At 45.4% G+C, this 27,465-nt stretch overlaps 1 protein-coding gene across 5 annotated transcripts in view; it reads right to left on the minus strand.

The window, feature by feature from the left end:
* NMT2 (N-myristoyltransferase 2) overlaps positions 1 to 27,465 on the minus strand; it is a 1,164,729-nt gene that overhangs the window by 84,902 nt on the left and 1,052,362 nt on the right. For all 5 annotated transcript variants that reach the window (XR_011303356.1, XM_069648400.1, XM_069648401.1 and 2 more), the window contains one exon: positions 11,990 to 12,127. Coding sequence is in view for 4 of the 5 variants with exons in the window: in XM_069648400.1 (XP_069504501.1) it covers positions 11,990 to 12,127 (138 nt within the window). In the remaining variant the exon portion in view is untranslated. The remainder of the gene's footprint in view (positions 1 to 11,989; positions 12,128 to 27,465) is intronic.

Below are 27,465 nucleotides of genomic sequence, written 5' to 3' on the forward strand. Positions count from 1 at the left end.
CTTCAGGTACCCCTAGTATCCTTATGTTGCTGCGTCTTGCGTGCCCTTCTGCACCCTCGGACCTTGCTTCCAGCGTGGCCACTTTCTTTTCTAGCTCTGTTACGCTGATTCTGAGGTCCGCTACGTTGTTTGTTTCTTGAAGTGCCGTCTCTGCATTAGTTACCCTCCCTGCCAGATTGCGGGCATCCTGGCGCATTAGCTGCATGTCGGTCTTTGCCTCTTCAATTTTACTATCTATGAAGGTTCTCAGCGCAGTTATGGCTTCTAGTACTTGACTGTCTTTATTAGTCCCTTCCATTGCTTTCTGGGTTCCATTTCCAGGGCTCCCCGTTTTGTGGTGTGTTGTGGGACTTGGTGGCAGCAAACGAGTCCATTATGGTTGTCTTCCCTTTATTACGGGAGGATGACATTTTGGCGTTGTGTCGTATCTATGATATTGTTCTGGTGTTTTGGGTGTTCGAAAGTCTGCTTGCGTGTCTCACTCCGATTGGTGGTTATTCAGGTTGAGCCCCAGCCTAATTTCTACCACAACCTGTTTACTTGTAGCTAGGCTTGTGCGTCTCGGGGGCCCCAGACGTCCCTGCCGTCATTTGGCTTGTTTCTCGTTTGTGCAGGGTGGGAGGATTGTCCTGCACCCCTTGTTGTTTGTGTCGGATCTTATCCGCCTAGGGTGATAGGTTATTTTAGTTTGGCCTTCTGGTTCTCATTTGCTGGGCTATGGTTTTTGCATTCATGGAGCACATATGGGTTATTTACTTTGTTTTGTCTCTTGCATTACTTCCAATGTCTTGTTTGTGTGCCTGCTTGTGTTCCTGCTCTCTTTCCCACCCTATTATATTTAGCTTTTGTTTCTTGTGCTTCGTCCGGGGTTAGTTTAGCATGGCGCTTCCTTGTTGCTAGTCCGTCGCCCCTACTGTGGTGCGTTTTTGTTGGGTTTGCTTGCTCTTGTTGGCTTGTTGTCCCGTGCCCAGGGTTCCCAGTGCTTCCTAGGTCTTGCCAGACTAATCTGCCGGGTGTGCACCTTCCCGCTTCGCAATCCAATGTCCAGTGTTCGCTTCTGGCAAATCCCACTGTTGGGCCCACTTTCTCTGTATAGCAGCTTGCCGCACCCCGTAAGTTAGGGCCTCACCTTCTTTACGCCAGTGTCGTCTTCTGATGTTGCGCTTCTCCGTCGTGTGCCCCCTCCGGTCGTCCGCACTCCCACTGTCGGCATCCAGAGTCTTTTGCCTCGCCCCTCCTCGCTTCGCTCACCTCGGCGTTCTGCTCCGCTGCTCTGGGGGAGGGTCTCCTCCGCCGCCTCCGAACCTCCAGGGTGCTCTGCCTTCTCCAGCTTGCCTTGTGTTCCTCCAAGGAGTGCCTCGCCTCACTTTTTCTCGGCTCCAGTCGCAGTGCCGGGCCTGCTGTCTCCTCACACGGCTGTCTGGCGTTCGCCTACCGGCCACTGCGTCTCGGGTGGTGTAGGAGTGCTAGGGTGGACTCACTCTCCCTGCCCGCTTCCGTGTGCCGGGTCTGCTGGTCGGGTTGTCGCTGGACTGCTCCAGTCTGCTACTCGCATGGGGAGATCGTTGGGACACACTGCCCTTCCCCCTCTTCAGCTGCGGCGGCTCCGGATTGCGGCCGCCATTTTGTGCAGCTCCAGGGGGACCAGTTCGGGAGAGCACGCTCTTCGCCTATTAATCCGATTTATCTCGTGCTTGCTGGAGCAATGTTGGGAAGCGCTTCTGCTTCCTTGCAGTCACTTTATTTATGTTGGTGGAGCCTTCTATCCACCGTTTCAGGATCGTATTGCAGGATCTCGGCCGGAGCTCAGCTCTCCTGCCTCCTCACTCCATGGGCACCAGGCCACGCCCCAGGCTTGTCTATGATATTGGTGACCGTCAGTTGAGCCCTTGTATTCCACATTGATCCACTCTATGCATTTCATTCTTCCCACTGTACCAGTTGATTGAGTAGGCGTTAAGCCTTCATTACCACATTTTTTCAGGCCTGGCTTGAACATAGGCATGAACAGTGTACATGAACACCGCACTGTATTACTAATGAGCATGTTTTTATCAGCTTGCGTGTGTGCATGGTGGCCAATGCCCTGTGGTTTAGTGTGTACCTTAACTGTACGCTCACCACTGAACTTTGAGAATGCATTACTCTATTCCTGAGCACGCTGCATGGCCCCTCCAGGTACACAAGCATGCCCCTATTTTTTACATCCATCATCCACTCACTTGGTTTTTATTTCTCCTTTCTGGCACCATTGGCTGGGTATGTCACTGTGGTGATTGCAACTGCTTGTCAGCCTTTTACACTTCCCTCAGGTGTTTTAATTCTCACTTTGAGTAGCGCTCAGCATTTTTCCCTTTCATTTTGGAGCAGCAGGTGTTCCTCTGAATCGTGCACATTTGTGTTATGACTCCATTTTGCTCAGGGTTCCCCATTAATTTTGGTCTCCTGTTCATCCTTTTAGGCCTTTTCAATTGTTTGGCCCCAATCGATTTGTAAGTATGGTTTCAATTATTCCAGATCACTGCAACACAATGCCTCAGAGTTTCGCAACTTCCAGTTTCCCAATATGTTCTTTAAGGATTTCTTTTGTCCCCCTGATGAAGATTACGTCAAAACCGGCCAGTGCTTTGGAAGAAGCTGAAAGACAGTTACAACAATTCAATGTATGTGTTCTACTGTTGGCTACATGTATTCATATCATTGTGTCATTTGTTTTAGTTACAGAATTTATGTTGCGATTCCTCACACAACGTTCTGGGTTTGTGAGTTAGTCCATGAGTGAAGAATGTTGTTGAGTGGTTTTTGTGTATATGGTATTGTTGGATAATATGTATGTGATGTTGAATGACTTCCCCCTCTATTTATACTGATTTTGTGTGGTTGCATGTACTATTTAATTGTGTTCTTTTCATGAATTGCAAATACATTTTGCTATTTTTGATTCTATATTCAAATGTTGGACCCAATGTATTGTTCCAGATTACATTTTCAGTTTTTGCATATAGATGTTCCCAAAATCTGGAAGACATGGAACCCCTGCCTTTCTGTTTACCTGGCAGGTAAAATAAAAGCTTAATTTCAGCTAAACAGCTTTTCGCACATCAGCATAACCTAACCTGAGATTTCCAACAGCTGGAAAAAAATATTCAAATATAACCTCCTGATTCTATTTGAATATAAAGGAAAGTTAGACAAATGCAATGCCGACATTTTAGCTTTACAATGGAATACTGATATATCACATGTATTCATAGAGAAAGCATAACTTTACTTCTCCAGGGATTTGAGAAAGAGATCACAGTTAATCAGGGAGAAATGTGTTAAAGCATTGGAAAGGACAACAGTTTTGGCGTTGTTGTGTCAGACCCGTCCCCACCGTATTCTTTAAATATTACAACTTCCATGTTACCATTTTTGACAAATTATCCCAACAAATTAACATACTGCTAGTATTCCTTAACTTTTATTTACAAAACATGATACTAGTCTTCACCTTTTCAGTACAAAATAAATACAAGCACTTTTCCCAGCCATTTACACTAGACAACCTATAGCATAGACAGAACTATTGGATTTACAAATGCTTAATTATTCCCGGACAATACATCTGAGCCAGCAACAGTTAGTTCCAAACACCCTCTACTTCCCATCCTACCTGAGACGGAGTGATCTGCACCCCACTCCTTTCCTCCCCTTGGTTGCACGTAGACCCATTGCTACCAATAGCCCCTCCCCACCACGCTCCCTCTTTCTCTGCTTCTTTCACCCTAAATTGCTTCCCTATGCTAGGATCACACTCAATAAATACCTTTGAATAATAATATTAATAGTAATAGAAAAATGTAGCAACGTTTAGTCAGATAGAGAGACACTATTTTAAATTGAAATGATTCTTTTGGTTAAACGTTTTTTTATTACACTAGCAAAGGTGTAGTACCTTCGATTAGGCCATTATCTTCCAGACAGATGTTCCTACAGGGAGAAATGGCAGTTCGACACCATCAGAATGCAATGATAGTTTCGAAAAAAAACAGAGAATGGAACATTAGTGATGCTGCTCGCATACGCATCCCTATACAAATAGTGCAACGTGTGACTTGCCCAAATACTATATACATATAACAAGCAACAACTTGAAATGGTAAGGTGGCCAAGTCATGTTATTAAAAATGATTTCCACGCACTGATTTGACTTTTCAGAATCCGATTTGTGATGGCTTCACACAAACATATGCAAAATTAGTTGCCATTTATTTGCCAAGTCACTTTAATTTTTGCCACTGGCAATATGAACATCTTTGATGTTCCCAGTGTTTACAGCAACATTTTTTACGCACCGCAGAGGGGCATTTACGGACTATGAGCAGCAAAGGTAATTTGCTTAGATTAAGAACCTACTGCATAAAGCTCTGCTTTTGAGAAAAGAAGCTGCAACTGTTGAGTTGAGTGTTCTCTAGAATCAACATATTATTTAGAATTAGCACCCTGGTGAGGGGGCCTCTCATCCAATCAGGTAGCTCCGAACAAGGGCTTTGCCTCATGGTAAAGCCTGAGTTGCAAAGCCTTCTAAGAAGGGCAGGCCGCCATCTTCCCTGCTGGGCCACAGGTAAGAGCTCCCTCATACCCTATATTTCCAACTCCCTCACCCACTCCCCCACCCACCCCACATATCTGCTGCTTCCTCGTCAGCACCTGGACTCTGTGATTCAGCGCTTCCACCGAGGCATTGGCTGCCATGGAAAGGGAGAAGGGACTACATGTAATTGCCTTCTCCCTTGTCAATGGTGGCCATCTTGTTTTGCAGGGTTTTTTGTATTTGAGAAATGGCAACCACACGGTTTTACAACTTAAAAAATAAATAAATCTACGAGCATCCCGGAAAAGAATGCTGGGAAGCAATAAACCCTTCCCGGTGAGGGCCTGAACGTTAGCCCGGGGCACTACTGTAATAAGGAAGACACATGCTGGTGGTAGAAGTGACTTCTTTATTGTAACCAACCTGAGCCCAGCGGGACTCTGCCTTCACCTCTCCATAGCTTCTCCAACCGTCAACTCATGGAATACGGAACGTTAAACATGTAAGTAAACAACCAATGAAGCAAGTGTGGAATTCTACAGCAGTAGAATTCCACACTAGTACAATACATATATTACAACACTTCTCCCCCCTTTAACTCACAAAACAAAACACACACTCACACCCCTCATTCACAACACTCATCACTACGCACCCCACACAACCATCCAGGAAAAAGAACAGAGAAAGGAAGGAGGAGGAAGAAACACTAACTATTCTACAATGGCTCCCAAAACATAATCATTAAATTTAGAAGGGAGTTTCCTTTCCCTGACAGGATGACCGTTGAACTCAATGGGAACCGTAACACCTGAGGTGGCCAACTCCGTATGTCCTTCAACATTCCCACCAACAACAGTGCCTTGAACAGGAACTGAATGCACATCAAGCTCATGGCAGGTTGATGGCATCCCAATACCCACGGAAAGTGAATCAGGATTGGAATTACTTACTTCCTCAGCATGGGAATGACCAGATGGAAAGACAGTCACCACCCCAGAATGACTCCCGCCACCACTGGCGTCCATAGATTCACCTCCGCCATGAGACTCTTGGTCCCTTTCCACAATGACCACCCGTCTCAGGCCCCACCTAGATCCATCATCAAGCTTCACTTAGACTCGACTCGTCCTAATCACCACTCGGGGTTGCATGTACTTACTATTCCCCTTGGCCACAAACCTCGGGCTCTTGATTTGAACACGGTCCCCTACCTTTACCGACATGGGCTTCCTGCGAGTAAGTTTCTCTTGCAAGAAAGCTGCTTGCTTGTGACGCACCCAATCCAACACCTCATGCATGTCAACCTGGGACCGAGTACCACCACCCAAGGCAGGGACCCTCAGTTTTTCAAGCCAGGTTTCCTTCCCCGCATCAGCTCAAATGGGGAATGTCCCGTGAGAGCTGAAGGGGTAAACCTGTAAGCCTTAAGAGCCTCAGAGACTACACTCCTCCATGGAAGACCATTAGCAAGGGCTAGCTGTATGGCACCCTTCACAAAACAATTCATGCGCTCCACAAGACCGTTTGCCTCTGGATTGTACAGTGAGACCCTATGGTGGTGAATTCCCAAATTCCTCAGAAACTACTGCATATGGTCTGATACAAATTGTGCCCCGTTATCCATAACAATACCAGCCGGCACACCTTCCCTATCAAATACTGTAGAAAGAAACTCCACAACCTTCTCAGCCATCACGGTAGACAAAACAGTAGCCTCCACCCATCTGGATTTATAGTCCACCATGACCACTATAAATCTGAGACCACCTCCCAAGGCGTCCATAGGGCCCATTATATCGACTGCCACCTTCGATCCACACTTCCTCAGGAATTTGCATGGGGTAAATGGGCTGGGGAGAAGGAACCTTACTCTTGCCACTGACCGAACACGCCTCACAATCCTTAACCACCTCTTCTAACGTCACCATCCATCCTAGGCCACCAGTACACCTCTCTCAACCTTCTCTTGGTCATGGACCTCCCTACATGTCCCTCGTGAGCCAACGCTACAAGCTTCCCTTTAAGCGACTCAGGTGGAATCAGCCTCAGGCCCCTGGAAACACCAAGGACCCTCCGACAACTCCTGCCAAACATGACCATAAAGCTTGGACAAACTTTCACTCAGGATCCCACTTTTAAGAGCAACCCGGATGTCAACCAACATGGGGTCCCGAGAACACTCCTCGCTCCACACCTGCTCACAAACTGCAGGAAAAATACTTGCAACCAAAGTGCACTCGTCACCCACCACATCGTGAACCTCATCGACACCTCCAGTATAGGGAAAACGCGACAAACAATCCGCAACAGCATTCTTCACCCCGGGAACATACTCAAATCTTGAAGTTGAATTCACTCATGTCAGCCATCCATCTCATGATTCTAGACGAGGCGCATGTGACAAGCCCTTAGTAGTGAAAACATGCACCAATGGTTTATGGTCAGTGCGAAGGGTGTCTTCCACCCCCCACAAAAAGGTCCTGAAATATCTCAAGGCCCACACCGCAGCCAACGCCTCCCTTTCTAGGACTGCGTATCTCTGTTCCGCATCTCTAAGTATCCTGGATGCAAAATCAATGGGGCGGAACTCACCGCCATCCTTCTGCTCCAACACAGCCCTGATCCCGTATTCACTTGCGTCAACCGTAAGAACAGTTTTCCTGCTTTGGGAGAAAGAACCTAGTGAAGGAGCCTGCTCAATTTCTCTTTTTAAGTCGACAAATTCAATTTGGCACTGCTCGGACCACACAAAATGAACACCTTTCCTGAGCAAGGACCTCATGCTGACAGTTTTGTCATCATAAGAAGAAACAAATCGGCTATAATATTCAGCAAGACCCATGAACGAACTCAGCTGTTCCTGGTACACTGGAGAAGGGGCATCCCTCAACACCTTCACTAAGTCCTCCTTGGGATGGATACCTTTGGCATCTAGTGTATGTCTGAGGTAAGTCACACTGGGCACACCCACCTAAAACTTGCTTAGCTTGACAGTGAGACCACTTGCTCTCAAAACCTCCATAACTTGCAATACCCTACAATCATGCTCGGCGCGAGACTTGCCCCAGACCAATATGTCGTCCTGGAAGCATTCCACCCCTTGGATGCCTGCAAGTAGCTTCTGCATTACCCTTTGAAACACCGCGGACACGGATGCTAAACCAAAAGGCATCCTACAGAAACGGAACGCACCAAACGGGGTCACAAAAGAGGTGAGTGGACGAGACTCAACATGTAGGTCTATCTGGTGGTAAGCGGAAGAGATCAAATGTGGAGAAACAAGAAGCCCCCCCACCAAAGAGAGCATTTGGTTGATATTAGGCAGGGGGTGCCTATCCACCCAGATGCAAGAGTTCAAGTCCCTAAGATCCACGCACATCCTCATGCTACCATCAGCCTTGCGAGCCAACACCACCGTGGCCAACCATTCGGAACACTCCACCTCTTCTATAACCCTGGCTTCCATGAGCTTGGCCAATTCACTCTTTAGCGCATCCCGAGCCACCATGGGAACCCTCCTGACTCTAGGAACACTGGGTACGGTACCTCTCTTCAGGACTATCTTGTGGGTGAATCCCTTCAATTTACCCAACTTGGAAGTGAAAACAGTGGGAAGCTTGCTTTCAAGGTCTTCCGCAGTCAGCCGTAAGGCGAATTCAGTACACCCTTTATCCTCACTCACACTCAACACCTGGATAGCCTTGCCAGGGCATATCTCGATTTCCAAAGCTGCCTGTTCATCCCATCCTACAACAGGATCCCCTTTGTGGGCCACATAAAGCTTCCCCCGGGTCTTGCGTCCCTCAAATTCCACGGTGACCCACTTGAACCCCAGAACCTTAATGGGGACATGGCCATAAGTACATGGACTGATGTCTGAAGGAGACAACTCAGACACCTCCTTCTGGAACTTAGAAACGTACAGTTCAGGAGAAATAATAGTATAAGGAGACCCAGTGTCCACCATCATATCTATGGGCGTGTCATTGACCATAAGTGTGGCCCAAGCACTTTTCCTCCCACAGCCCACGCTTAACAACAACCCTTCTCTCACACCCTCAACCACGGATTCAGAGCAACCAACATACCCTACCACTGTCACATTCTCCCCATCATTATTAGCATCCACCATCCTCACGGTTTCTCTATTAGGACCAGCACTCCTGCACATGCGAGCATAGTGCCCCTTTCCTTTGCACCTTCTACAGTCCACATTGGAGGCAGGACACTCCTTTGACCCTGCCAAATGTCCTCACAAACCGCACTTCTTGCACACCTCCCTCGACCCGGGCATCCCCTTGGTGTCCTTGTATCTGCCTCCAACATCGTCGGCCCTACGGGGGATCACCGCATGCACCACCTCTCCCTTGTCCGCCATTTCCTTAACACTCTTTTTGGACTCCTCATTAGCTTGTGATATCTCGATAACCTTTTCCAAAGGTGGGTCCTTCTCTAGCCATAGTCTTTCCCTGACTCTGGAGTCACTTGACCGCATCATGACTTGATCGCTGATAGATTCATCGATGGAACCTGTGAACTTGCAGGTAGCTATCAAGGTACGAAGAGCCGTTATATATGAATCCATGCTCTCGCCAGTTCCTTGTGCTCTAGAGAAAAAAATGATACTTTTCCAGTACCACATTGGCCCTTTTTCCAAAACGCGCCTCCAACTTGCCAAGGGCAGTCTCATAAGCAAGTACCACTTTCTGAGCAGCATCACCCCCTTCTCCACCCTCAGGGCAGGGTACATGCACATTGGGACCAGGGAGATGCCTGAATACTCTGAGTCCCTCACTGCCCAGGCAATTTAACAGGGCAGCTTCCTTATCATCGTCCGTGAGCTTTGCTCCACCAGCATCCCTGAGATACACTTTGAAGGTATCAACCCACAAATCCCATGCAATAGTTGTTTCACCGGGATTGGGCAGTTGGGCAGAAAAGCAGGGGGTGGGCGTGCATTGCTGTGCTGCATGTTGGCTGACACGTAACACGCTGGACTGGCTTAGGTTAGCAATGGACTACTCTCTACTATTGCCTTCTACAGGACGCAATCCCAAAGAGTAATCTGCTCCCACAATGCTAAAATTGTCACAATTGACGGTGACAAGCTCGACTAACAAAGTCACTGCAGTTGGCGCTGGGAATCTCTCCTTTGAACCCAGTAAGGGTTAACACTCTCGAGGAGGCACTGGGACGATCAGCACAGACAGAGAAACGCCCCTGCAGGGACCTCGATGCTAGGAGGAGGGAGAGCAATTGGCTGCTCCCCAGTCCCTCAAACTCCTCCCCTTTTCTGTTCAGTGCGACTATGGAAAGAAAACAGTCTGCTATAGTCGCGGCGGGGAAGGAAGGAGCAGGCGACAGAGCTCCTCTCTCTCACCTGATGCGCACTCGGCGCAACGCTGAAGCTCCCGGCACCGCGCTTGACCCGGACCGGGGAGCGCAGGCCTCCCAGAACGCCGGTATCCGTATACCTGCAATGCCGAAGAAAACGCTCTGCTGTGAGCTCTGGAGAAGCTGTGTTGACAGTCGGCACCGCACTCGACCCGGCTGGGGAGCGCAGGCCTCTCAGCACGCCGGAGTGGATGCCTGCAAAGACTGTTGAAACGCTCCGCTGTGTGTACTGGACAAGCTGGGTCGGCCACTGATGCTCCGCTCACCCCTAGCCAGGAGGAGGATCAGCACAACGGTGACTGCGTTGGCGGGGGGGCACCTCACACGGCAGGGACCTTGCACTACATGAGCTGGGTCGGCCACTGATGCTCCGCTCACCCCTAGCCAGGAGGAGGATCAGCACAACGGTGACTGCGTTGGCGGGGGGGGGGGGGGCACCTCACACGGCGGGGACCTCGCACCGCCCTTATTCTGCTGACACTTCACTCCTCCAGACAACGGGAGGTCGGCACAACGCTGACAAAGTTGGCGGGGTGGGCACCTCACCCCACGGATATTCACCGCTCCCCAGCCAGCCAGGAGTCTACACAACGCAGGAAGTCAGGTAGCACTGCAACCAGTGGGTCCTCTGACTTGGACAAGGCATGTGGGTCGGGCAGGTTGGTTACACTCGTCACCAGTGTAATAAGGAAGACACACCCTGGTGGTAGAAGTGACTTCTTTATTGTACCCAACCTGAGCCCAGCAGGACTCTGCCTTCACCTCTCCATAGCTCCTCCAACCGTCAGCTCATGGAATACGGAACGTTAAACATGTAAGTAAACAACCAATGAAGCAAGTGTGGAATTCTACAGCAGTAGAATTCCACACTAGTACAATACATATATTACAACAACTATCAGGCCTGATAATGCCTCACCTTTTCATTGCTTAATTTATGTGAGTGCTCTCAAACTGTTAATGCGCACAGTTACATTTCTTGAAACAACTGTCTAATAATCACTTGAGTGTCGTCCCTGAGCCAGTGAGCTGGATTGGAAAGAAGGCATTACCCACTGTTAATGATCTGCATTCATAGCTCTTGGACCTTCCTCCCCACAACGCAGCTCTCCCGGTGAACCCTGGCACTGCTTTTTGTTGGTTCCCCTTCTACCATATGGCCCCTTACTTGGCCCAGTCTCCCTCACTGCTCTCCACATGGGCTGCCAGTGGAAATACAGCAGCTCCCTCTGCCATTTCCATCGATTTTAGTCATTTTTTATGTGAAACAGCTGGCATTTTCAGTGCATGCGGCTTCTTGTGTAAATAGATAACAGTACTATTAGCAAGCCAGATGCTAGCCGAGAAGCTAATAGCTATAGTCTCCCCCAATGCAGACTGGGAGGTAGCAGTGTTTGGGACTTTAACAAAGTCCATCACAAACCTGATCTGTTATGGCCTTGGACAGTCTGCATGGGAGGGGGCAACTGCTTAAGTAAAGTCAAAATAATTCAGAGACAATCACGAATTGAAAGATATTGTTGCAGGTTTAAAAAAAATCAGAAATCAGTTTTTAATTGCGTACTTCCTTCTTTGGCAATTACTCCTATTACTAAAGCAAGATTTCAATTCAAGACCTAATTTTCTTTCCAATGCTGGCAAGTCATGTGGCACATCTGAGGTTCCATGATTTAACTCACTGGGAAACCCCAAAAGGCGTCTAAACTGGATTCTAAAACGAAGTTTAAAATACTTATCCTGTCGCAATAATGCCAAAGTACAAGGACCAATCAAGACATTTCTTATGGCAAATATTTCTTCTAAAGCACACATTATTATAGAACACCAGACAACGCATTACAAAAGTCATGCATATTATTTTCCCAACTTTCAGTTGATCTCTCAAGGTCACATTTTAGAGGGTCTGCAAATTAGGCAAGGGTTCATATCTACCAAATATAGACGAGTTGCTACTATTAGGTAAACCTACATTTGAATTTTGGCACATTCTGAAAACGTTGTGCATATTGCTCTTACCTTCTCCGCTTCCATACTTGGGCACCTCCAGTTATACAAATAATATTGCAAGTTGCCATCCCCTATTCCAAACTTGAGTTTTTCAAGGAATGTTTTATTCTCCATCAAATCAAGCGCATTAAATACATCAAATCCTTTCTACCAAAAAGAAAAAGAAAATCAATTAACTTTACAGTTCGAAAAAGATAATCAATTCAAATGCTTGACTTTTCCACACCAGTCATCTAGAAATGAGAACTAATACAAGTCAACCTCGTGAGTCAAATATATTGATCCCTTCATACAGATTTATGCAAAGGAACTTTCCTATTTGTCCTTTGCTACTCTTATCATAAGGGAACATTAAAACTGATATGTAATTTTTGTGAACAAATATATTTCCAAGCACAATGTAGGTGCGCTTACACAAGTATCATCAACCTCCTACAAACTCTGCAGAATTCTTTAAGAAATGTAAATATTAATTGAAAATAGTCCACCGAAAAAGCAAATACAGCTACACAGCGTTTGTCCTTTAATTTCTAAATAGCGTATCCACTGACTATCTTCACTGGTTCGTCCCTCTTCTCAAGAGCAATAAATGCTGTTTTTATTCATGGTAAAGCAAAGGTAATTGACACCAAACTTGTACCATGGTAATCTAGTCTGGTTTCAATTAAGACTCCACACTGCACCAATGCTGGTGAACAATATTAGTATGTTTTCATAATATACTAGTCCATTGTTAGTCAGGAACATTTGCATGCTTTGCTTGGAAAATAAATGTTATATTGCTTATATTAAACATGAGCACTTGTGTTAAAAGTCCAGCAAGACTTCCAATCATGTTGATTACCGATGGCCATAACTCTAACCAACATTGCACAAAAATGTATATTTTACTTTATGCACAAATCCATTAATAGTGTAAAATGATTACCATAGCTAGATGCGATGTATTGTGTCTTCCCCTCTGTGTTGTAAAGTTGCTGTGATTTAGATGCTTCCCAGCCTGTCATGTCAACAGCGACGGCCACAGTAACTTAACAAGTTATCCAAAGCACCTGAGCAGCCTCTTATACAGCAAAGTTCAGGTACACTGACGAAACAGTTTGTGAAATCACAGACTCATTGCAAATCAGGTGCGAGAACATCATGCCTTGGCACTGTTTCTATGTGCGTTTTGTGCTCGGTCTCAGAGTCAGAGCCTACTTTCAAAGGAATGCGCACATTTCTCCCCATTCCTTTGTTAGGTACTATTTCCTTTTGGTTGTCCCTGCTACTTGGCCCACATGTGCAAAGCATTCCAGTGATTTTGTTATGAAGATAGAATTTGTCTATACTTAATTGTGCCGCATGAAGAAGCTTCGAAATGTTATTCTAGTGCTGTAACTTTCTTGGTTCCAGGAGAACATTAAAGGAAGATCTTCGTGGGGAATGTTTTTGTACATCACAACTGAGCTGTAAAAAGAAAATGACATCACAACTGCTCTGTAATCCTTACGCTTCAGTTGTGACATCACAATAGGTCGTGCTTGAATAACCACAGAGAATTTCAGCTGTCACTGCAGCACGTAATTAAAGCAGTGAAACGCTTTACAAATTCTTTGCTTGCAGCATAGTTTTGTTTGACACAGCTGGTAAATGACAAGGAACTGTTTATGGTAGACTGTTTAATGTGTGCTCTGCTGGAGTTTAATGTAGGTGAGAAATAATCTGCATTTTTATAAAGCAAAGAATAAAAGGTTTTTTTCAATACATTTTACTAAATGTATTGAAAAAATGTGACTACCAAATCAGCATTCAAGACTATTGCCAAAGAATATAAAGCTGCCATTATCAAAGCCAAGAGTAACTCGTTCAACACGAGAATAGCTAACGCAAAATCAGGCTCCAAGGAAATCTTTGCTATTTTCAGAGAGCTTGAATCACCAGCTCCCACTCCACCTTCCATCCCCAAAAATGCAGACTGGTGCAATAGCATCCAGTCTGCCATGCTTGACAAGCTCAACCTCCTGCAAAGTAAAATCAACTCCCACCAACAGGCACCAAGTCAACAAATTGCTCAGCTCCACTGTAAGACCGCCCATGAAGGCCGAGATAGATCAGGCCAAATAAATAAGTCAATATATGATGACCGAAACATATGTAGATGTTGTTAAATAAGCTGAGTGCTATTTGACTCAAATAAATACTTATAGTTGACATAGAAGTGTGCATTGGATGTGTATGATTGAAAATTTGAATGTATGGTGGAATTAATAGGATGATGTGTAAGATATACGAATTAATTTATGTACTCTATGAGCAAACATTGTTAAGAATTACAAAATTTGTTTGAATAAAATAGTTTTTTGAAACTAGTTAAGTCAACTTGTTATGTAAGTTGTTTCTCCAATCTCATCTACCAAGGTCCATTGTGTGAGTTTTTGTATTACTTACCTGGAGGACCTGTGGTATTACAGGTACCCTTATAATAGAACCACTACCAGTAGAAGGCCAGAGTTTTTGTGTAATTTCGGTAAAATGAACCCCCTTAATCCTCTCCTCTGACCTAATAGCCACTGCCAGTGGCTCTAAGGAGATCACGAACAGTAAGGGCGACAATGGGCAACCTTGTCTTGTTCCACGATGTAGTTCAAACTTCAATGATATTTTACCATTAGTTGTCACCTCTGCCAACGGGCTTGAGTAGAGCAATTTCACACAACTCATGAATCCAGGACAAAAATTCATTCTTTCCATTGTCTTAAACAGAAATTCCCATATTACGCAAAGGCCTTTTCAACATCTAAAAACCGGGCCACCGATTCCATTTCATTCTTTTGTGATTCCGATATTGTTAATAAGAGATTCCTCATGTTTGTAGCTGAGATTCTGCCTTTTATAAACCAAGCCTGATTTGGGTGAATTAACTTTGCTATTATATTCTCTATCCGGTATGGCAGTATATTTGAAAGGATTTTGCAATCTGAATTAATCAAACTGATCGGTCTGTAGCTGCCCCGTTTTGAAGGGGTTTTCCAGGCTTCAAGATGAATGAGACTGTTGCAGGTCTAATTGTGGTAGCTAGTCTGCCTTTGTCCCTACAATGCCCAAATGAGTCTTTAAGTAAACCCAGAACCTCTATGGGCATTTCTCTGTAATACTCAGCAGGCAAACCATCTGGACCCGAACACTTCCCTACATTCCATCCAAACACAGCTCTTCTTATCTCATCCATCGTTCTCGCTCTTTTCAATTCCAAATTTTCTTCCACAGATACACGTTCTAGCAACTGATTCAGCAGATAATTGTCCATCTGTGTAGAATTAGTAATTTGTGTGTCTTTGTATAGATTTTCATATTATTCCCTAAAGACATAATTTCCTGGGGATTATATGACACACAACCACCCTTTCAATTACTCCAATCGTTCTTTCTTCAAATCGCACACGCAAACGATGGGCTGGTAATCAACCACACTTCTCTCCACCCTCGTAATAATTACATCGTACCCTGAAAAGAGCACGTTCAGCCTTTTCACTTAGATTTTTGTTCAAATCATATTTCATTTTAAGAAGCTTTTGTCTTTTCTCAGCATCTGCCGAACTCATAACTTCTTTTTCTAAATCCTTCACCCTCATGCTTAGTGTCAACAGCTCTTTATCTTTTTCCTTCCTCTGAATCCCCGATAATCTCATGAGCACATCTCTCATCACATATTTAAAACCTTCCCATATCATGTCAAGATCCACCTAATCATTCAAGTTAGGCGTAGAATAGTCCTATGCTTCTTTAATTGGAGACTCCGTCAAGATATCATCCTTCAAGATTGCTGTATTCGATCTCCAAATTTGCGTTCTGTTTATTGCAAAATTCACGGTTAAACAGAACTTAATGGGAAGAAAACACAACTAAATGGGACCAGTATCTGTGATTAATATACTCTCAATACTACATTTCTTAACATTTTCCGTCATCTTCCCAGAAGTCACAATATTATCTATCCTAGATTAATTATCATGTGCCCCTGAATGAAAAGTGTATTCTCTGTCCGTGGGGTGTTCCAGTCTCCAAACATCCGATAAACTGAAGTCTTTAATGTGCAGGCCCAACATATCCCTGTCTTTCTTTTTGCCATGTCTGAGCCTCAGGTTACTTCTATCCATAACACGGTCAAGGGTAACATTGAAATCACCTCCTAAAATGAGATTTCCCCCCTTCATGTCAAGCAAATGTCTACCAACATTATTAAAAGAAGGGACCACTGTTTATAATTGGGGCATAAACATCACATATTGTTATTTCAGTATTCTGGACACGTATGGATACAGAGATCAACCCGCCTTCCTTATTCTTTTTAGAATGTAATACCTTTCCTGGGAAATGTGTCCTCATTAAAATCAAAACACCACAAGATGTTGTCAAATAAGAGGAATGAAACACCTGACCAATTCAACCCTTGCATAATTTTCCTGCTTCAGTTTCAATAAAATGTGTCTCTTGTAATAGTGCAATATCGGACTTAAAATGCCTTAAGTGCGAAAGCACCTTTTCCTTCTTTATCGGGTTATTCAAACCATTCACATTCCAAGAGATGTTTATAGAATCTGAGTCACTTAATACAGTGCCCGACATTTCCTTTATGTCTTGTAAGAAATCTGCTGATACTACAACTAAATAAATTAGAAATGAATAAATAACTACAAAAAAAAATGAAACAAAAACAACCATATACAAGTCATACCATGGTTAATCGTTATCTGCAAAGAGATTCCCATAATCACGCGAGACCTCTCTTCTGATGTATCTAAATCCCTCTTCCTGCACCTGGAACGGCAACGTCCCTATAAAATCCTTGTCAGTGTTTTATACTACCCGGGCCTTAAGGCCACAGATTAATCTAAACTAATTTTAAAACCGGACAGAACAACATAACTAGCTAGGATATCCAGCAGACGGGGCACTGACTGTTTAGGATTAGTGATATAGAGTAGGGCATCATCAGCAAAAATGTAGTTTATATTCCGCCAACCCCCCTACCGTGTACCCTGAGATTCCTGTGTCTTTTCTCGCCCCTATGGCCCAAGGTTCTATGACCAGCGCATAGAGGAGGGGAGAAAGCGGACAACCCTGCTGTGTGACCCTTTCTAATGAGAACCCTTGGGACTCGCTCCCTTTAACCACCACCTTGGCCTTTGGATTAGAATATAAAGCCGAGACTCAACCCACCCATTTCGGGCCCATCCCAATAGCCAAGAGAAACCCCTCCCCCCCAAAATCCCCTAAAAAGGCCAGCTAACCCGATCAAAAGCCTTTTCGGAATCCAGGGCAAGGAGGGGGCGGGGGCATCCCTTTTCACCATAGGCACATTGAGAATATGCAACGTATTATGCAGGCTGTCAGATACTTGTCTCTGCAAAATAAAACCAGTCTGATCCGGATGGATCAACCTAGGCAAATGAAGCTTGAGTATCCTAGCAAAACATTTTGCATATACATTTAACAGGGAGATGGGCCTGTATGAGGAACAGTATTCCCTGGCTTCGGAATGACCGCTATTAACGCTTGCAAGAACAACAGTGGTATTCTTCCCTCCCCTGTGATCGAATTAAAGAGCTTGGCTAGGGGTTCCGCCAAAAGGGTTTTGTATTAAGTCAGCGGTGGGCCCATCTTCCTCAGTAACCTTACCCGTCTTTAGCTGCTTTATCGCCAACGCTACCTCCTTTCCTGTGACCTCTGCCTCCAATAAGACGCCCTCTGTCCAAGTAAGTTGCGGGATCGACAGGTCACTTAAGTACTTATGTTTCTCGTCTGTGAAGCTGTAGCCGGTTGGGCGTACAACTGTCAGAAATAAGCCGCAGATATCACACCCTCTAGAGTACCATCAACCCCACGGACCTGGTTAACCCTCCTCTCGACGTGGCATCCCCTAACCGTATTCACCAGCAGAGTACGGACAGCCTCTCCCTTCTTTTACTCACTAAAAGTAGGCAAATACTCCCAAAAAATAAAAATAGGGAGTAAAAATACTCCAAACAAATAATGGGAAATGGACAGGAAGAGCCTTGTGCCCCTGCTTTCACTCACAAAGCTCCATAGATATGTTTGGACCAGTAGGGCAGGTAGTAACACAGGAAAATATTACAACTGCCTGATCGAACAAGTAATTACACATTTTCGTTTTCTAGTTAAAATATATTTTTACTCGCTTATAAAATACTCTCATTCGAAATTCAACTAACATTTTTACTCCCTAAAAAATCATTTTACTCCCAACTTTAAAAAATAGGGAGTAAAAAATAGGGAGTAAAACATCTCCCACTTCCAAATCTTATCTAGAGCACTGACTTCCCCTATTAAAACAGAGTGCATCTCTTACCTCTTTTCTTTCATCTCTATTAGGAGCTCCTACCTATTGGAGTCCTTCTTCGTAAGCTTCTCAGACCATTACATTCTTCTTGTAGTTTGCCTTCTACTAACCCCATTTTCGCTTCTTCCGTGCTCCCTCCGCTATAAGTAGTCCCCTAATTGTGGCCTTGGCTGCTTCCCCTACTATGGCCATAGCCACTTCCCTGTTATTTACATCAAAATACGCTATCTCCCTTCCCAGGAAGTCCCTGAAGACTCTGTAGCTCAGGAGGGTATAGTTACATCTCCATCAATACACTCACCTGCAGTGTCTCGCCCCTCCATTCCGCTATAACTAGCTCGTGATCTGACCACGTAATCACCTCCACCTTGGGTGCTCCTACGTCAGCCACTTGTTCCTATGGGACCAACAGGAGGTCTATACTGTTTTATGTCTGGTGCGGAGGCAAGAGAAAAGTACCACAGGGCCCGAGAAGTGATACTGCCAAACATAAATCCAAAAGTGATCCGCTAGAAGGTGCCCAAAATCACTGTTGTCCTTACTTGCCTTCAGTCTGTCCCCTTTCACAGACCACCAGTCTAGGACTGGATTGGCTATGATGTTGAAATTGCCCCCTCCTCCCCCAACCCCAGGAGAATGGCATCTTCAGCCCAGTTATTAACAATGTAAAAATCTGTCGCAGGAATCTCATCCGGCCTGCGTTGGGCATATACAATGTGGCTAATGTGACCCTAGCCACCTCATGGAACCCTGTGACTACCAAGAGCCTTTCCCCATACCTTCGCTTGACTTGAATCTTTGTCATCTCCAACAGAATACTCACCCCCTCCTCCTTGTGTGAAGCCCAAAAGACACTAACAATATCTCTGCCCTTTATCATGGATTCCTTTCCTGCTTATAGTGGGTTTCCTGAAGAAAAAAAAAGGACCGCAAAGTGTTGCTTATGAAACAAGTTACTTATCAGAGACCTTTTGATCTGAAAAACTGAGCCCATTCACATTTAGGGTGGCGACCTTTACTTAAGCCATAGCCACTCTTTGTAAATCTTTCCCTTTTTCTCCCTTACCTGGTTGATTTCCCACCCATCTTCCAATGTAAGCCGCTTCATGACAGCTTCCCCGTCCCCTGCTTCCCCCCACCCTTTGTCACCCCCTCATTCATAAACACCCCACTCACCCTCGCCCCCCCGTCGGGAGGCCTTTTTTGGCAGTACCCCATCAAATCATCCATGGGCCGCATGATTAACCCCTCCGTCACCAAATGAAAGCGCTCTCCCTCCCATTCAAACAAAAGTGCAAATGGGTAACCCCAGTGGTATTTCACTCCCTTTTCCTGCAGCCATCTAGTGAGCGGGGCACATTTCTTTCGCCTCAAGTGCGTGTGGGTCAACATATCCTGGAAGAACGCGACCTTAGAGTCCTCAGTCAATGTTACTTAATCGCCTCTTTCTCCAAGACCTACACCTTATGCCCATAGTAGTGGAGAAGCGCCAGGACTGAGCGCGGCCCTTTACCCCATCCTTCAGCTCACTGCACTGTGTCCAAGACCAACCTTGCACCTTCCTTGGAACCCAGGGTCATGCCTACAATATCTTGAATCTTTTGCTCCAGGCTTGCTGGCGATTTCCCCCTCTTTTTCCTTTAGTCCTAAAAAGGGGAGATTTTCTTAATTTTCAATGTCATCCACTTTTAGGCGCAATTCTTCCTCCTGCCGCTTCACTTCCACGGGATGCGCATCCATCTGGCACTCCATGGACTCTACCTTCGTCATGCACTCTGCCACCTTCAATCTATGTCAGTCCTCATCCCCTTTTTTTCCTCCAAAATGGCTTGAATATCACTCTTGATTGCACCTATTTCTGCGGTGCATGGGTGGGGCCCAAGCCTCCTTTTGCCTTTGCCATGCCTCCGCCAACCGTGCACTGAAACTGTGAGAGCGCTTCCCTCCAGTTCATCCACCAGTGTTTCACCAAGCAGTTTCAGCCAGTGAGGCAGTACCCACTCTGTTTTTCATTTAGGCCTTGTTTCCCTTATTGCCCCAGTACACTGCAGCTAGGGGAGAGGCAATACCCTTCCAAATGGGGTGGTGCTCCTGGAAGGCCAACCCCTGGATGCCGGGCAGCTCCCCCGGTGCTTTCCCTCTTACCATCTCCCCTCAACTAGAATCCGGCTCCGGGGCTCTCCCGCGGCTGTCATGACCCTTGCCCCTGGCCCTTACTGGCAAGTCAGCCTTCCAATTAGGGCCAGGTCAAAGGCCTTAAAACCTCATCGAAGACTCTCTTGGAGTCAGTCCTGGCGCCTTTGGCGCCAGGCTCATAACCATCATGAAGACCAATATTAGAATGGGACTATTTACTTGGGACTATTTAACTTGGGGTGAGGGGGCGGTTCAGCCAACATGGAGGAACACACATAGCTCTGTTATAAGGAACTGAGCTATGCGGTCTAGTCTTTTGGGTGTGGCAGGCCTGGGACTATTTTACCTGCAGTACTTTAACTGAGACTATTTAAACCGCACCCAAACAGCAGAACATGCTTTGCGTTATTCTGCTGTGGGCAGCGTAACGCTCACCGTGTCCAGTTCTTTGATGCCAGTTTACCTGAAACCAAGGACCTGCAGAGAGAGAAAGAACACTACGAAACTTACCTGGAGCAGTATCCTGTCTTCAATCCATCGCTGACTTCAGTTCCACTCACCTGAAGGTATGAATTCCATCATCTGGCACCGCATTCATCCTGGAATACCATAACCTGGAAATAGGAGAAAGAAAGACAGCGTTTACTCACGTTTCCTCCCGAATGAAGAAAGCCACACAATTCTTACCTGGGTAGTCATCTTCTGGTCAGTATCATTGCTGGAACATTACGGCGCTCGGTGAGGAACATCGCAACCTGCAAGGAGAGAAAAGACACAGGTTAGCAATATAAAAGGCGAAACAGCGCCGCGCATCGCGCATTACTCACCGGACAGCATCGCGCACACCGCACTTTCGCCCACCGGCCCATGCTCATCTTCAAACTGCATGACAACACCAAAATACCTTTCCATACCTAAAAGGAAAGAAGCAAGACATTATTATTCGAACTAAGAGGAACATAAGAACTGCATTTAAAGACTGTAAAGGAGCAAACCTACGGAGTCGCAGCAGGCCTGGATTCCCACAGAGGGGCTTGCACCAGTGAAGTAACTTTGTCGCTGCTCGCCCCCAAATCTACGCGCCCCTGCCACGAGGAGCAGGACGGATAATCCACCTTTTACAATATTAAGGTGAGGAGAAGGCCCAAGGGGGAGGAAGGAGTTGAGGCCAAGGGAGGTGGGAAAACAAAGACAATCTGGTATTGAATCCAGCTCTCCTATATTGCAGACCCATCTTTAACCAGAGGCATTACCAAGGGACCGGGAGAGGGTTCGAGAGTGCAAATCATCCAACCAGGGCTGGGTGGCGTCCCCGTGGATACCAGGTGAGCGTAACAGCGACCCGGCAGCAGTTCACAAACACCAGCTCCAGGCCTCCTTGTCACCTCACTTCTGCCACTGCCACCGGTGACCGATGTTTCTTCCCCCTTTCTGCGCCACCACTTGGTGGAGCTGCCACTTCTAGGGCTCCCCTGCGGCCCCTCAGCACTTCCTTATGTTGGGTTCAAAAATACAAAGTGCTAGGCCAGTAAGGTATCAGTTACTAGTTTGACAAGTATGAAAAAGCCTGAATAATTGTAAAAGAGGAGGCTGGCATGCAGGAAAGTGCTCAATCTGAAGCTTTCGGTATTCCAAGATTCAAAATGTGCACAATGGGAATGCCCTTTCATTCGTTTAGAGGGCGACCTAACACCACACATTGGAGGCTTTCACTGCCTCCTGCCTTGATGAGGCACAGCTCCCATCACCTTGCCCCCTTCGGAAATGAGGGCCGCCTGTGCTGCCGCTCCTCCAGCTGTCACCACAGGTCATCTGCTTTCCTGCAACTCGGCTGCACTCCAATCCCGTGGATTCCACCAGCACGGATAACAGGCCGATTCGACCCCGCTTATTTTCTACTGTGGGTGTCGCAGTGAATTTAGCCTTCCTAGGGGATCGCCAGCTCTTTCTCCACCTGCCACCAAGTGTGCATTGCAGCTCACCAGCGGACGTGCCTCATCTCCTCAAGCGGGTGCCATAACAGAGGCCTCAGCATCTCAGTGCAGGTCTTTCCGTATCAGCCTCGATTTCCTCCATGAACTCGGGAACAGGGCTGCTCTTCTAAGGGGCTGTCGATGCACAGCTGCTTCCCCCCCACTTGGAGACCCAATTGGTGAGGGTCGTGAGCGAACTACTCCGCAAGGCATCCTCAATCTGTCAGGGCCGGAGCAAGGCAATCAGGCGGCTATTCTGCCTGCGCCCCCTCGTGGCCTTCATAATTTCGAACTTTAATGAGTGTAGGTAGTGATTGGAAAGTCTACTATTGTTAAAGGACACTAGCCAATTATTACATCGTTCCCATTCATATGCTTTTTTCTTAAGGATTTTAGTTTTTTTTGTTATCTAGGCGGACTTCACCAGAGTTGATAATCTATACATTTAAGAAAGGATTAATTCACTCCTGAAGGTGAGGAGCTGCTTACCTTTACCAAATGCTCAATCGAATCTCTCTTGAGTGAACTTGCATGAATGTATGGTATAATATTGCAACTCTGATCCTTACAACAGAGCTAGGAGAAATAAGTCCCAATTTAATTTGCAAGAGTGGTATTGAGACATTGCACAGTAATCCCATCGTGGCTATCCAGTAGAGTCCCTCCATTATTTTTAATGTTTCAAATCAAGAATGTCATGGCTGGAGTACATTTTTGCTTATAAAGTCAATTGTCGGCAGAAGCGAGCAACCATCAAATTTAAGGTCAAGACCACAAGTGCAAGCGCATCGAACTGTTGATTTTTTTCCCTACCTCCATGATTCTACTCATTGAAGTACTCACAAAGATTTCCAATACAAGATATTTCATTTTTGATATCACATACAAAGGCCCATCAACTAAGCACCAAAATCCTTACGATGTTCACTTTTATTTGAAAATACCATAATTTTTAAGAAGAATAGATTGTGAGGTGGTTGTTCTGCACGTATACTTCTAGACAAGAAAGGGCTTGATATATGCCTAAAGGTGTATGACCTAACGGAATTAAGTCATCTGCCTAGGCTATCATTGGCATTGGCAAAATGCGAGTCTCCAATTTGTAGCAGAACAATTTGGGCTTCCTTAAGTATACCTTGGTAGTCAATGTGTGGTTGAAAGACCGAATTTGGTTAAGAGATACGGAGAAGGATTATGCAACCCTCTGTGGGCTACAAAACCGACCTAAAAACATTTGGAATCCCCTCACAGCATACCTGGTAACCCAAACTGATCTGTCTGCCAGACTAACTGCCTGACGCCTACAGTATGTGGCACCTACTGGGGGGTATAGGGGAAATGGCAGAGCACTGGGAACATTTCTAATCCGCTGTAACCTCCTATCCGTATGTAATGTGATGTCAAAGTGTCTGTTGGCCTGATCTTGTGTTCTATCTGGACTTGTACCTGTTTCAGAATGTACTCACCCGTTATCCAATGTGGCATTTCACAGTAACTATGCATGGCTGATGTTGATGAGATGCGAATCGATCAATAAAGAGGTTTTAAAAAAAAAATACCTTGGAAGTCGACTACATAAATGTTAAAGTGCAGCGTTCCAAGGACGCAGCTTTGTTTGACCCCGGTGAAGGTCAATATGGGAGCAGTCGTTATGCCACTATTAAGTCTGATCTTCACAAAGGTGTCCGTGTATAGACCCACGCTGCATGCTAACCATTCCTTTGGGAGGCCCAAGCCTTGCAGCTTAGTAAAAAGACGGTTCCAACATAGCGTCAAAGGCTTTAGAGAAATATATAAATGCATATAGTGGCAAAGAATTTTTCATGGAAGCATTTATTAATGTATTAATCGTCAACAGACTGTGTAGTTGAACAGGTGCTCCGCTTTAGCTTGTTTAAGATTCTTTTTGTGCTCAACATAACATGAATAAAATCACATTACAATGTAAACACAGCCAGTAAAATGAAAAAGGTAATACACTGTTACATTATAGTAATGTTGAATGCAATAATGGTTCATTCTGGTTTCATTTTTCAAGAACAAGGTAACTTCATTTCAAAAAGAGGATTTCTGTAACACATCCCATGTTCTCCAGTTAGCAGAGTTATATTTTTGACACATTTATATTTTCGGATATACAGTTCATGTGGCAGGCACATTTTTCCATGAATACAGTGTTTTTATCTTGGAACTTTTCAGCATTTCCTGCTGTCAATTTAAAGTTATTCAAACTCAGACTTTGGGCAAAATGTACTCAAGGCCAAATTTGTTCTTGATATAGTTTAGTTTGTGGCACAATCTGCACCATCTGTCGGGTACCGTCTCTCGGGTGCGCAGGTGACTACCTGCATCACACATGTGCACTTCATTCAAATCAGTGGAAGAAATGTGATACAAGTGAAGCAGTAAAAGCACTATTCAGGCATTTTTCACTTTCTTTTCATTTCCCTTTGATTCTCACCACGCTTAACGCATGTGCCAAGTGTTTGGTGCAGCTGGATATTGTGCATGTGGCAGAATGGGCCCTGAAGTGATAGATTCAATTGGGAGTAAAGTGTGTCAATAATCATTGCCATTCTGTAGGAGGAAATAACAGAAACTCTTACCTGCCGTTTGTTTGGTGTAACTGAGACGATATCTTAGGCAGAATGAAGGCTTGTGGAAATTGCCCTATTGGATGGGCGGTTTAAAGAGTGCCTATGACTTCAATGGGGTTGAGGGTCCACTGCCCAAATGTTCAGGCTGAATGAACAATATGGCATTTGGTAATGAGAGAGAAAACAAATGTAGACTTATCTATCAGGAATAGACCACCTACAGACTCTCTAGGCTGTGAGAAACCAGAAGGTGTCACACCCTCTAGTCCCCGGGGATCTGTCATCCATGTCTTCCATGTGACCAGGATACGGCCATCACTTTTGGATCCAGTTCCTGGGGGTGGACCAGTGTGGGAGGATCACCTAGGTGAGGGCTCTTCGGGGATTGGGACACCGGATGGTGAGACACTGTATCCCCTTTCCTCTAACACCTTTTCCCAATCCTACCCGGTAGGTTATTTAGGAACTCTACCCCAACCCCTTTTTACAACACAAACACTTTCACACGGACAGACCGATATGGGAGAAAACAGACTAACACCCGAGCAGTATACCAGTCGTGTCCCAATAAAATGGGCAGGTGAGGTCAGGCAATTACTGACCATCACACACACCTGACTTCCATTAAGCTTCCCCACATGGATAAAAAGTGGAGCACGAGAGCACACACTGAATGAGGCAAAGCACGTGAGGCAACAGCAGTTTTCGAGACAGCAGCTGAACCAGAGAAGAAAGGCAGCAAAACAGGAGGGGATCACAAGGAATTCCCTTGACCTTTCTGACAAGGAACTGTCCTCGAGATTGGAAAGCGTAAGATCAGGAAACCAAGCTGAAGAATTCTGCATTGTGTGTCTAGAGATACCCGGGGCCCTCCTGCGTCAATAATCAAGGCAGGGAGAAGACCCAGCCACTGTGGTACCATCCTTGGCTCCAAGAAATAAGGCAGTGTCAGTGAAATCAACACAGCTGGTGAGTTGGGGGGACCGATACAAGACCGGTCTGTGTTGAAGCCAAGGTTGCAAGCAGCAACATTGTATGGCGAGCGCTCGAACGAACATTGTTAAAATGCGTGTGATAAAAGTTGCGAGTAAAGTTGAATTGCTGATGAGTGATTGAACTTTGAAACAAAGATAACAATACCTTTGACAGAGTGGTCCGGTACTGCGTGTGTGCTCAATCCGAAGGTCTCTGGAAGGTACCCAGCTGAGAAGTGTCAGAAATGAAAATTAAACAGTTGTAAAGAATTGTGAATTGAAGTGGTCCTGCGACGGGTCAAGCTAAATCCTGCGCACAGTGGAAGGTCTACGATTTTGATTCAGTACAGAAAGTTTGTGTTAAACTAGATTAATTGGTCCGAGCCGGCAGAGGAAAAGTGATTGAAGGTTTTGTGTTAAAGTGGGTCTGAGCCCCGGCAGAGGGAGACCCAGGATGAACAGTGAATCACCTAAGAAATTGTGTACATGTGAAATACTAAGAAAGCAACTTAAATGTGTTGTTTGTCGCATCAGGCCCTCTGTAATAAGATACTTTGAATGGCAAAGAGACTTTGGCACAGAATGCCTTGATACTGAGGTTTTCAACTGCATCCTCGTGCTGGAGAATCCAGAGAATGTGCTAAGCTCGAGTGTGCTGCCTTTTCCCGTGCTGAAAACGTGGGGAAAGGGAGCCAACAGCTCAAGTATCCTGACATATCATTTCTTGAACACTTCTCTTTTGCATAACATTGTTTCCCACACTATTTGTACTTAGAAGGATTGGCAATAGGTTTATTAGTATAGGCCCTTTTATTTTTACAGACTCGACTAGGACATTGTGATTATTTGATGGTCGTAGCTTGCTCACATCTTTAGATGCAGGATTAGATAGGCGTTTTACCAACCTATTTGAAAGTTTAATAAACACCCTTGAACTGTGATCACTTGTGTCTGTCTTACTGTTTGATACCATGCCTTCCTTAGAAGGGCCAGCAAGCTTGGGACCCACGTATGGGCATACCCGTCCCACTCAGGGGACTTATTCAAAACAAAAGTGGTGATGGCTGGAAGGTTTGGAATTAATCCTAACTTCTGGCATTGCTCTGGGCAACCGTCCAGACCCTGTTTATAACCTACTTCTCTGGCCAGAATATTTAAAGAATGGTCTTATTTTTTTGTAAGTATGATCTCTAGGTGGCTTCGATCAATGTATTCACTGAGGGGTTGTTAAAGAAATGTGCAATCAGTGTTACAAAGCTACAAAGTATGTAAATGCTGTTTGATGTCAACATCAGTGCGGTCGGCAGCCAACAGAGGCCAGGTAAACTGTACACATCTTCCACATGTACTGTCTGAGTGCAGGATCTTTCAGTAGATGGTCTCATTGTTATATTATGTTATCACTTCTGTTAGTTAGTAGAAGCGTGGACTCATTAATTTTGCCAACTTCCCAAATAGTTCA

This window comes from Ambystoma mexicanum, chromosome 2q (genome assembly GCF_040938575.1).
Source record: "Ambystoma mexicanum isolate Mex_15411 chromosome 2q, UKY_AmexF1_1, whole genome shotgun sequence".
Lineage (NCBI taxonomy): Eukaryota > Metazoa > Chordata > Amphibia > Caudata > Ambystomatidae > Ambystoma > Ambystoma mexicanum.